This window comes from Sorex fumeus, unplaced genomic scaffold, assembly GCF_029834395.1.
Source record: "Sorex fumeus unplaced genomic scaffold, SorFum_2.1 ptg000051l, whole genome shotgun sequence".
Taxonomy (NCBI): Eukaryota; Metazoa; Chordata; class Mammalia; order Eulipotyphla; family Soricidae; genus Sorex; species Sorex fumeus.
This window is the reverse complement of record NW_026606108.1, coordinates 39,753,304-39,765,661: the sequence shown is the minus strand read 5'-3', so window position 1 is coordinate 39,765,661 and position 12,358 is coordinate 39,753,304. Positions and strand designations below refer to the sequence as shown.

Genomic DNA, 12,358 nt, shown 5'->3' with positions numbered 1-12,358 from the left:
CAGAACCTTTATGCATACATTGCTGATAGGACTCTTATGCATACATTGCTGATGGGAATCTAAACTACTATAATCATTTCAGATTGTGAATTTGTAGCAGTGATGTAGTGAAATTAGGTTCCTGAGTTAATCCCAGAGAAATTCTCACTAGATCTATGCTATCCGTGACGTATTCAATATGCGAAATACAGTAACAACAAGTCTCAAAATGGAGACGTTACTGAGCCCACTCGAGCAAATCGATCAACAACGGGAGACAGTGCTACAGTGCTACAGATCTATACCAGGATTTTAATCACAGCATTGTTTGTGGTAGGTAGTGAACAATGAGAGAAAATCTGGACTGCATCAGTGAGAGAATCACTGTATCACTGTCATCCTGTTGTTCATAGATTGCCTTGAACAGGCCCCAGTAACGAGACTCTCCTTTGTCCTATCCCTGAGATTTTAAAAAGTGCTACATTTGAGGCTCTTTCAGGGTCAGAAGAATGAGACCCATCACTGTTACTGGTTTTTGGCATATTGAATATGCCCTGGGGAGTTTGCCAAACTCTGCCATGTGGGCAGGATACTTTTGGTAGCCTGCCAGGTTCTCCAGAGTAAGAATTAGATAATAAGTTCTCAGTGAGAGAAATGACAGGTAAAAAAATGGAAGATATAAAGAGTAAAGCACTTGGTGCTGGAGAATGTGACAAGGTAGGGGGTTTGCCTTGTATGAAACCAACTCCAGTGCAAATCCCCTGTACCATATTTGATCCACAAAGCACTGCTAGGAATGATCCCTCAGTCAGGAAGGAGTGAGCCCTGAGCATCACCAAGTATGGCCCCATCCCAGCCCCGCAACAAATGAAAAATTTTTAAAAAATTTTAAAGGCTAAAGTAGTCTGCTACAGGCAGAAACAATCTAGAGGTAGACACATGGATAATAAATCTAAAATATGTTATTGCTGCTTAAAATTTAGGTGAAAAACTACGAGTTACAGACCAATACTATAATTTCAGTTTATACTATATAAACTGAAAACACTCAAAGCAGTACCATTTTTAGGAACTAGAGAACAAACTTTGCCCATCAAACAGATTAGAAAGGCTGCCTACAGGGACAGAAGGATGAAGGGAATACATACAAATGGAACCCTGATGACAAAACACCAGTGAGTCAACATCATTTAACCTTCCGCAGAGATTCCATGGGAGGACAGGATAGGGAAAATGACAAGCAAGAGAGACCAAAGTATTATAGGGATTTGGAGAGAATCACATAAAAAAGATTTATCCTGTTTGGATATCTTGACTTCACTGTAATGCTTTGCTATAGACTAGACTTAAATTGTACAACTGGCAAAGGATAACCAAGAGTCTCTCTCTTTTTTTTTTCTTTCAAAGAATCTATAATAAGTTAGATTCAACATATGGCTTTAGTCACTAGGGTTATTCACAAAACTGATTTGGAAAAGGCTGATATTATATATGCGTCCCTTCCAATCTGAATATCCATGAGTCTAGTTAATAAAACTAATATATTAAAACTAAGCATATAATTTTCATTTAGTTTCATTTTGTTTTTGTTTATAAAGATGCTTCTGAGGCCTGCCAGATGGCATCTAAAATCCTAAATCTTTGAAAATTAACAATGGATAAATGACTTGTTACATAAGGAGATGGGTCAAGATGGAGTCAAGACAAATGGTGTATATGGGTCATAACAGAAAAGAGTCGAATAAGTTAAAAATAACTGGGTAGTTTTAAAAATGTGAATTTTTAAATGCAGATATAAATAATAAAAATATTTAAAAGAGAGGAATAACATGCTATAAGAATGTGGAAAGATGATCGTTAAGAACCCCAGAGAATAAAATCTTTCCTCCATCCCTAATCACACATGTAACACACTGTCTTAGAAGAAACAAAAGGATCAGTCACTTTATCGTTGAAATCAGACATTTTAAAGAAAAAAAGTCATTTTAAGGAGAAAAGTACCATACTTTAATGATTAATAATAAGGTTTTTCTATCTTGATGATATAACTTACATCATCAACTGAACTTCGTAATTTACAGTGATACAATGTCCAGTGATTTTCTTGATTTTACTATCATTACATGTGAACACAATGCACTATCAGTTTGGTCCAGAATAAATATATTAGATTGGCACTGCTACTAGACATTTGGCCACAGGAAGTACCCAAGTACGTAGGTATGTTAATTTTTCTTTTCCCAATAATAAAAATGACTACCTAAAAGGTTAGTTCACTTTTATGCTATCCAGTATGTAATAAAACATCAAACTGAAGGAAACAAGTAGATACTCAGTATAAGGTAAGCAAAAACATGATAACTCATTTGAGTATCAACTGAAAAAAAAAATCATTGCCAACATTTCAGTTTATTTGCAAATTAAAGATAAACTTTACTTCTGCACATACTTGATATCCTTTCTATTTTGAGGCTGTGTTAATAATAATTTTTAATGTAATTTGTTTAGTACCAAACTTTCTGGACAATGTTACTACAGACTTCTATAGAGTTAGTCAAACAAAAAGCAACTAAAACAAAAGTATATTTACTGATTAGAGGCTGCAATAGGTGATGATGTTCAGCTTAATTAACAAGTACTTGCTTAATCTGCTTTTCATTTGTTAAGATTAGCAGAAATGTAAATATTTTGAAAAGTCTGAATAGTTAGGTATCCGCAGAAAACTAAATTTAAGTTTTTGGCTTTTTTTTTTTTTTGCCTTTTGGGTTGGGTCATACCTGGCTCTGCACTCAGGAGTTACTCCTGGCGCTGCTCAGGGGACCATATGGGATGCTGGGAATCGAACCTGCGTCAGCTGCCTGTAAGGCAAAAGCCTTACCTGCTGTGCTATGGCTCCAGTCCCAGTATTTTTTTTTTGCTTATGGGGTCACACCCGGAGATGCTCAGGGGTTACTCCTGGCTCATGCACTCAGGAATTACTCCTGGCGGTGCTCGGGGGACCATATGGGATGCTGGGAATCGAACCCGGGTCGGCCACGTTGGCTGCGTGCAAGGCAAATGCCCTACCCGCAGTGCCATCGCTCTAGCCTCCCAGTATTTTTTTTTTTAAAAAAAAGCTTCCATCAGAATTACTTCAGACTTTTCATTTCTGAAATTAATAGTTCAGAAATGAAGACTCTCTTGGCAAAGGCTCTGCTTTGGTCACCTAGCCTACTGCTTTGGTCCACTGATGTGACTCCTCCAACTCCCTCCACCGTTTTTGGAAGAGGAGCAAGGCAAGCACACCCGGGAGAGCTCAGAAGATCATACTGAACGCTTGGGATCAAACCTGGGTCAGCCATGTGCAAGGCAAGAGACTCTGTATTATCTATCTCTCTGACCCCTATTAATGAAATTTTCAACTTTCATCAAGTGATCCCCTTGGAAGATCCTGGGGGCAAAAAGGGAGCTATATGGCATCCAGTTAAGAAACATTGCTTTAATGACTAAATCTGATATAATGTTGGGGGGGGGGGGACTGGATGGGGACTGGCAGTGCAATAAATACTCTGTGCTTGAGGTTTATTGCTGGCTCTCTGCTGAGGATTGCTACTGGTGGTGCTCAGGGATTATATGTGGTGTCAGGAATTGAAACCTGATCTGCACATGCAAAGCAAGTGAGTTACACACTGTACTCTCTCCAGCACTGATCTAATTTTTTTAATTTATTTTTTTTCCTGATATAACTTTAAAGAAGCTTTAGTTTGCTGCCATAGTAGTCACCCATACTTTTTTAAAATCATAACACATGCGTATACATCTTGTGATATTAAAAACCTAAGAATTAATAATATATTGGGTGAAATACATTCATAAATTTTTAATGTAGTTCTTAACATCTTACATATTAACTATTTGCTTCAGAGAATTCAGATATGACAAATACTACCAAGGAAATACTTACATCTAAAACTGACAGTAGAAAAGAATTATAGTTCAAAAGTCCATTAGTATAGACATACTGCTTAATAATCACCTGGATATTATTTATATTTATTTTGGTAGTTACTAGTTCAAGTTCACTGATAGATGTTAACCTTCTATATTACGTGGAAAACTAAGTATGATTACTTTTGAAAACAGGGGTCATACCAGGAGGTAATTAGGGGGCACACAGTGCCAGGGATTCAGAGTCTCACATCTCTATGCTTAACTATCTCCCCAGCCATAAAGGCAATTCCTTTATTTTTTAAGTTATTAGGAACTGATCCCAGGACCTCATATATGCAAGGCAAATGTTCTACCACTGCACTAGATTCTTGGCACCCGAAGGTAATTTTTAGACTTCTCACTGAATTGATGTTGCCTTAACCAGATAGCAAACACATACCCTACTACTATCTACCTAAAGCATTATTATTTGTGAAATGTCTGATAGACATCTTTTCCCTACTTTAATAATAATAAGAAAAAAATCAGTCTGATTTTTAAGAACTTTCATTTGTGCTTTATTAAAAACTACACCTAGCAGGTGTATGTTATCAAGAAGATAAGCCATTCTTTCCTAGTGCTTTGCCTTTATCTACCTCAATTGCTATGACACAGAATTAATTATAAATCATTAAAGAATTTTTTATGAATTCAACAAGCAGGTGGTAAAATATCCATCTTAAAGAAAGTAATTCAATAACTAACCTTTCTGTACTCCCAAAAGAGCAGGCGAATTCTCCTGGGAAGTTCTGTCAGGTTCCTGTGGAGGTACAACCATGGCGAGTGTTTGCATTGGTACACGTGGAACCTAAAAAGTTAACTCAGAAAAAAATAACCTCAGACCAAAAAATAAAGCAAAGGCCCATATATGAAAAATAGATCCTGTTTTAGATTTTCTTCATATATGACTCAATTCACTCTTTCATTTCTTTTTTTTTCTTTTTTAAAATTCTTTTTGCTTTTTGGATCACACCCGGCAATGCACAGGGATTACTCCTGGCTCTGCACTCAGGAATTACTCCTGGCAGTGCTTGGGGGACCATATGAGATGCTGGGAATCGAACCCGGGTCGGCCATGTGCAAGGCAAAAACCCTACCCACTGTGCTATCGATCCAGCTCCTCACGCTTTCATTTCTAAAAAAAAAAAAAAAAAAAAAAAAAAAAAGAAAGAAAAAAAGAAAAAATTCTTCACCAGAGGATAATTTCTGAGAAATCATATTGGGCAAACTTAGGCAACCTATCACTGTTCTGTATTTTAAATAAATGGATTTAACTCCCTTGATAGAGGGAAAGTCTAATTGATTCCAATATAGCTAGGAGTAAAAGTATGTAATTTTCACTGGTCAACTTACCCCCCATCCTTTTTTTTTGGTATTTTGGGCCATGCCTGGTGACGTTCAAGGCTTACTCCTGGTTCTGGAGGACTTGGGAGACCATAAGGAGTACTGGAGACCGAACCTGGATTGTCTGTGTATAAGGGAAGCAACCTACCCACCTAACACTCCAGACCCTGGTTAACTTACCCTTGTCCAAATTCTATGAGGATCAAAATTAAAAAAAAAAAAAAGATTTCTGAATTGGGAGGCATTTTAATAATTTTTATGATAACTGTAGAAAAGAACATAAGCTTTCACTGAACTGTGAACACTCACTCAGTTTATTATGTTTTCTCCAATAAGTTTAAAAATTGCCGATACTTTCCTGGCTGACGAAAGAAGCCAAAACTAGGATAATTAATACTGTTCTTTGTTTTATTTTTGGGTCACATCCAGGGCTGCTCAAGGTTCCTACTGACTGTGCTCAGAGAACACTCCTGGTGGGCTCAGGGACCACTATGGGATGCTGGTGATCAGAACTAAGTCGGCTAAATGCAAGGCAAAAGCCCTACCTGCTGTACTATTGTTCTTGGGAGTTGTATTAAGTGAAAAGCTTTTTCTTGGTTTACGATTAAGCTTAATGTTTTCATTAAAACAAACAAACAAACAAACAAAAATCAACCCTAAGGCTGGGGATACAGCTCAGTTAAGATCACATACGTGTGAAGTCAGAAGTACAATCTCCAGGACTGAAAAAACAAAACCACCACTTCCCTCCCGCCCTTCTTAAACAAAAAGAAACCAGAGACCCTAAAGATCTAAATTGGGCCTAAATTTCAAAACAAATGAAATATTTATCCTTGTTAATTTTTTTAAGTAAATAAGAGAAAATTAACTACACCCTGTACTATCTTTCCAGCCCCATTCTTAAAGAATTACAATCATGTTTATCCTGGTATGCATAGAAAAGAAAAAGTAACCTATTTTGTATAAAGTAAATTTTAATAAATTAGAAAAATGTTCTTACATATGAATATGCTCCATTTTACTTTACCTGAGATTGATCTTGAGAAGGTGGGGTGAGCTGAGCTACATCTGTGGTAGGAACAGACAGAACATTGTTTGGATAATCCAATAGGTAAGAAACAACATTAGTATGGCCACCTTTTGCAGCTTCAATGAGCATAGTTGAGCCATCCTGAGGGAAAAAAATGACATAATTATTTGCAAATTTTTGTAAATGATTGCTACATACATTGAATTTCTTAGCAACTCATATGAAATCAAAACTCATTTAAACTGTAATGTATTTTAAGCATTAAAAGATCAAACATTTGGGGTTGGAGCAACTGTATAGCAGGTAGGGCATTTGCCTTGCCCAAGGATGACCCAGGTTCAATCCCCGGCATCCCATATGGTCCTCCAATGGCCACCAGAAGTAATTCCTTGACTGCAGAGCCAGGAGTAACCTCTGAGAATCTCTGGGTGTGACCCAAAAAAGAAAAAAAATTAGACATTTTAAATAAAACGTGTACTATTTACTTATTTTTGTTTTGGGGCCACACACAAGCTATGCTCAGGGCTTACTCCTGGCGGTGCTCAGGGGACTCTGTGGTAACGGGACTGAACCTGAGTCAGCAATGTGCAAGGCAAGATAGCCTTACCTCCTGTGCTATCTTTTTGGATGCATTATTTACTAATTTTGAACTAGAATACCTTGAGTCGATGAGTAGGGTCAGCTCCATGAGCCAAGAGCAGCTCAACAACTGCCAGATGACCTCCCGCACATGCCAGTGACACAACTGTATGATCATTATTGGCCGTAGCCCTATTCACATTGGCACCTTTTAAAGGAAAATAAACAGTAGTTTTAGTAAAAGTCTGAATAAAACCAGTGAATCATTATCATGTAAAGTTATTTTTGAAGTAAATATAGTTTTAATAAACAAGCACACAAACAAGTACATAACTAAAAATATTCCACAAAGTGAACACACCTGTGTAACCAGCATCCAGATGAAGAAATAGAATATTATCCACATACCACAAGCCTCACACCTTGAGCACTCTTTTCAATAACTACCCACCCCCATCCAATGCTAAAACTACTATCCTGACTTCCAAACTGGCTTTAGTTTTTGAGTTTTATATGAACGATATCATACTCTTTTGTGTCTGGCTTTTCACTCAATATAGTATTTGTAAGAATCATCCCCACAACTGTGTGTAGTTAGAGTTCATTCATTCAATATTACTTTTAAAATGAAAAATCTAGGAGACTAAGATTAATAAATATATATAGGTTAACATGAGAATTAAATAGATATTGTTGTAGGTATCACAAAGTTTCAAAGGCATTTTGATCTACCTTCTAGGTAAGTGGCAATATAGTCAGGTCTCAAAATAGAGGAAAGAAATCTTTAATTTTAATTAGGGCCACAAGTGGCAGTGCTGAGGTTCAGCAGAGGGGGTACCCTGGGCCACAGCAACAACATAAAGGAGGCCATATGGTGTTGGGCATTGAACTTAGGGCCTCAAATACATTAGGCATCTACTTTTTCACTTGAGCTATATTTCCCCACCGACTAGAGACTGTCTTATTTTTTTTGGGTTACACTTGTCAGTGAAGAGGGGCTACTCCCTGCAGTGCTCAGGGGTTAATATATTTTGCAGGTGGTCAATCTTAGGGCTCCCACAGGCAACACATGAACTCTAATCTTCTGAATCATCTTAATTCTCCTAAACCATTTTTTTTCAGAGGGCTTACACCCAACAATGCCAAGGGGCACTCTCAACTCTGAGGTTAGGGTCAATGAGGAGCTCAAACCAGGGTCTCCTCCATATATCCCTGTAGCCTTTTTTTTTTTTTGTGGGAATAGACGGAGCACTGAGGTTGGGACTTACCATACCAGGTCTAAATCTTAGTCTCCTACATACAAAGCATGTGCTTAGTCCTTTGAGAGCTATCTCTGGTTGAAAATTCTTTTGAACAAAATATGAGAAACAGTATTATTCCTATAACACATTTTAAGTCAGGGAAGTAGGTGCAGATAATACATAAGATTATCATTTAAATATGCTATCTAAAAGGCTATTTAGTAAACTATTCGATGGCTTTATACAGTATGACAAGATGAAGAAATCCTAACTGCAAAATCCTTTCTAGGTTTCCCTTTTCTTAAGTTTTTTTTTTTTTTTTGGGTGTGTGTGCCATACTTGGCACTGTTTAGGGGCTACTCCCAAGGAGGACCATGCAATGTCCCTGGGGTTCCTACTCCAACTCTTCAAGCCATATCCGTGACCTTATTCTCTTTTTAAAAAATCTTTTTGACTCCTAGAATAAAGAGCTGGCTTTAAACATCAATATTCATTTCTCCATCTTCCTTAATTCCAGACATATTTGTGGAAACAAAATAAACTTATGGGGGAAACCATTATTATTAATTTAATTTTCAGAAATATCTAGCAAAACTTAACTCTAACTTGCAGGAAAGTGTTTTTTGGAAAAAAAATGGCACATCAATAAATATTCTCACTTTGGCAACAGGAGAATGTTAAAGGTTAATGAAAAAATCAGGGCTGGAGACAGGATAGGGGTTAAGGCACCTGTCTTGCAAAGATTGGATTGCTGGTACCACATGTTGTCCCACAAGTCCTGCTAGGAGGGACCACTGAACATAGCCAGGAATAAGCCCTGAGACATAATAGGGTGTGGTCCAAAAACCAAAAAATAAAAAAAATTCAGGTAATAGGATTGTTTAGCAGTTACTACTAGAGCTTAAAAAAAGCTATAATTAACGTGTTCCTATTCCTAACAAGCCTGATAATATGCTTAGCAGTACAGTTATTGGGTATGATTAGATAACCTCCTTAGTAATGGAGCCTGAATGAATTCCAAAGAATATATTTTTATTACTTTCATGTGGTGAAGCAGCTTTTATATAACATTTTGTAAAGAGATGCTTTGCCTTGTAGTGTAAACGTGATATGAAAAGAAACTAGTTTTAACTACTTGTAAGAAAAAAAAGGGCCAGGGATGTGGCTTAGTGGGATTCCCAAATGTTTTGCATGTGTAAGACCCTGGGGTTTGATCCCTGGCAGTAGATGACCCAAGCACTATGAATTATGCTCCTACAAAAAATTTTTTAAAATGAAAATAAGCTTATTTCAAATAATAAAGTCTTTCACTGCATTTTTTTTAAAACATAGGAGTACTGCTATTTACTCAGTCACTGATTAAGATGACTGAATTACACTGCATTTTTAATGGTACAAAATGATCAGAGTCTATCACTGTCACTGTCAGTGACCTGTTCTTCATCGATTTGCTTGAGCGGGCCCAGTAACGTCTCCATTGTGACAATAGTTACTGTGTTTGGCATATCGAATACGTCATGGGTAGCTTGCCAGGCTTTGCCGTGCGGGCGACACTCTGGGTAGGTTGCTGGGCTCTTTGAGAGGGGTGGAGGAATCGAACTCCAGTTGGCCATGTTGCCCGTTTGCAAGACAAACGCCCTACCTGCTGTGCTATTATTGCTCCAGCCCGAGTCTATCAGAATATATAAAATTTTAATTTTATATTAAATTTTATATTAATTTTAAAATGGTATCTGACTGGCCCTTCCTTAAATTCTGCGATCCTACACTGGTAATTTTCATCAGATGCCAGAGTATGTCTAACAGTATACACAGGGCAATCTAAATGAAATAGCTAATTATCATTTTTTATAAAACATTTTCATGTTTCAACCTCTTATTTCGCCATATGGTTCACAACATCTCATTCTACTAAATTTACTAAATATTTCAACTTACTAAACATTTACTAAAGAGCAAATACTCTTTACCCCTTCATTCATCATTTAAATATTATATTTTCTATTAACAGAATCTCTACAGGAATATAAATAAAAATATAGATATAAGTATAAATACAGGAATGCAAAGTATGCAAAGAGAATGCAAAGAGAACTCCCAGAACGACCACTAACTGGGAACTCTTTGCCTCTGTTGCGGCAACAGGGGAAGATGCCGTCATTGACAACATTGACGAGGAATACGATTGACTGGTTCAGCACCTCCATGATTGTGCGAGGAACGCCAAGAGAGAGATAACCACAAAAAACGCCTTTCTTCGAACACTCTTGAGCTTATTCGCCAACGTGGCTTGGTGCATGCCTCAGGCAACTGCAAGCGAATGTCCGAGCTTGCAAAACAGTGCAGAGAAGCGATCAAGGATGACCTCAAAGACAGAAGAGCAGCAGTGCTGGTAGTTGCAGCAGAAGCCGGGAAAAGCATTCGTAACGCCCACCTGTCCTTCACCAACTACAAGACCAAGATAACTGCTCTCCGAAGTCCTGATGGATCTATCACATCTTCCAGAAGGGCAATGGAGAAGATTATTCATGACTTGAGCGATAACACAGCGATAGGGCATTTGCCTTGCAAGCCGCTGGCCCGGCCAAGCCGGGTTCGATTCCTCTGCCCCTCTCAGAGAGCCCGGCAAGCTACTGAGAGTATTTCGCCCGCACTGCAAAGCCTGGCAAGCTACCCATGATGTATTCAATATGCCAATCACAGTAACAAATCTCACAATGGAGACATTACTGGGCCCGCTTGAGCAAATCAATGAACAACGGGAGAACAGTGCTACATTCATGACTTCTACTCAGATCTCTTTAATAGCCACATCCACCTCCCCACATACCAAATCCTGCAGGATGGATATGTCATTCCCAACGTTTTCCCTTCCGAAATCCAACATGCCATCTCATCGGTAAAGAAACAAAGAGCACCCGGCCCAGACAAGGTCAGACCTGAACACCTGAAGAACCTACTGTCAGTACTCATTAATACACTGGCTCAGCTCTTCACACGCTACCTGTCTGAATGCAAGGTTCCGTCCCAATGGAAAACCAGCAGGACTCTACTACTATACAGAAGGGGACATCCACGACATTGGCAACTATCGCCCAATCTGCCTTTTGTTCATCTATAAACTGTTCACTCGAGTCATCCTGAATAGGATTGGCAGAACACTAGATGAAGGACAACCACGCGAGCAAGCCGGGTTGTGAAAAGGATTCAGCACCATCGACCATATCCACACGATAACCAAGCTCCTTGAGGTTTCTCAGAAGTTCAAGACATTGCTCTGTCTAATGTTCATTGATTTAAAGAAGGCCTTTGATTCTGCTGAGACAGAAGCAGTCATCAAAGTCCTAGCCAATCAGGGCGTTCAAACTCAATACATCAGGATCCTCCATGAGCTGTATTACGGATTCACTACCAGGATCATACCATTCTACAAAGAAGTGATCATCCATGTCAAGAGAGGGGTTTGGCAGGGTGATACTACTTCACCGAAACTCTTCAGTGCCACCCTAGAGAACGTCATGTGACAACTGGAATGGGAAGGAATGGGAGTGAAGATAGACGGTCGGCAACTATACCACCTCTGCTATGCTGATGACATCGTTCCAAAAACACCAAACATCAGCCAAGCAGCACAAATGCTGACTGACTTCGACTGTGAGTGTGGAAAGGTCGGATTACAACTGAATCTCACAAGGACAATATTCATGAGAAACAGTCTTGTTCCAGACGTTCCGCTCACTCTCAACGGAATGACCATCTCCGAATGCAACAGTTATATAATACCTAGGTCGAGAAGTCAACATGACCCGGCGCCTGAGTTACGCAGGAGGAAGAGAGCGGCTTAGAACGCCTTCAAGAGCGTCAAAGAAATAACTAAGAGGACGAAGAACCTCCAGGTCCTAGCACATCTCTTCGATTCCACTGTTCTTCCTGCATTAACATACACCTCAGAGACCTGGGCCCTACGAAAACAGGATGAGAACGCTATTCGGGTCTCTCAAAGAGGAATCAAAAGAGCTATGCTTGGAGTATCACTTCACTTAAGTGAGAGATAGAATCTGGAGTTCCGACCTCCGTCAATGCTCAAGAATCAGGGACACTGTCTCGTTTGCCATGGCATCGAAAATCAGATGGGCTGGACACGTAATGAGATTTAGAGACAACCCCTGGACTAGAGCTATTACATACTGGATTCCATGGGACATCAAAAGTTTGC

At 38.8% G+C, this 12,358-nt stretch overlaps 1 protein-coding gene across 3 annotated transcripts in view; it reads right to left on the bottom strand.

Moving 5' to 3' along the window:
• Positions 1-12,358, bottom strand: part of ANKHD1 (ankyrin repeat and KH domain containing 1) — a 136,022-nt gene that overhangs the window by 41,377 nt on the left and 82,287 nt on the right. For all 3 annotated transcript variants that reach the window (XM_056124652.1, XM_056124653.1, XM_056124654.1), the window contains 3 exons: positions 6,982-7,109; positions 6,320-6,463; positions 4,654-4,756 (listed from right to left, as the gene is read on the bottom strand). In XM_056124652.1, coding sequence (XP_055980627.1) covers positions 4,654-4,756; positions 6,320-6,463; positions 6,982-7,109 — 375 coding nt within the window. The remainder of the gene's footprint in view (positions 1-4,653; positions 4,757-6,319; positions 6,464-6,981; positions 7,110-12,358) is intronic.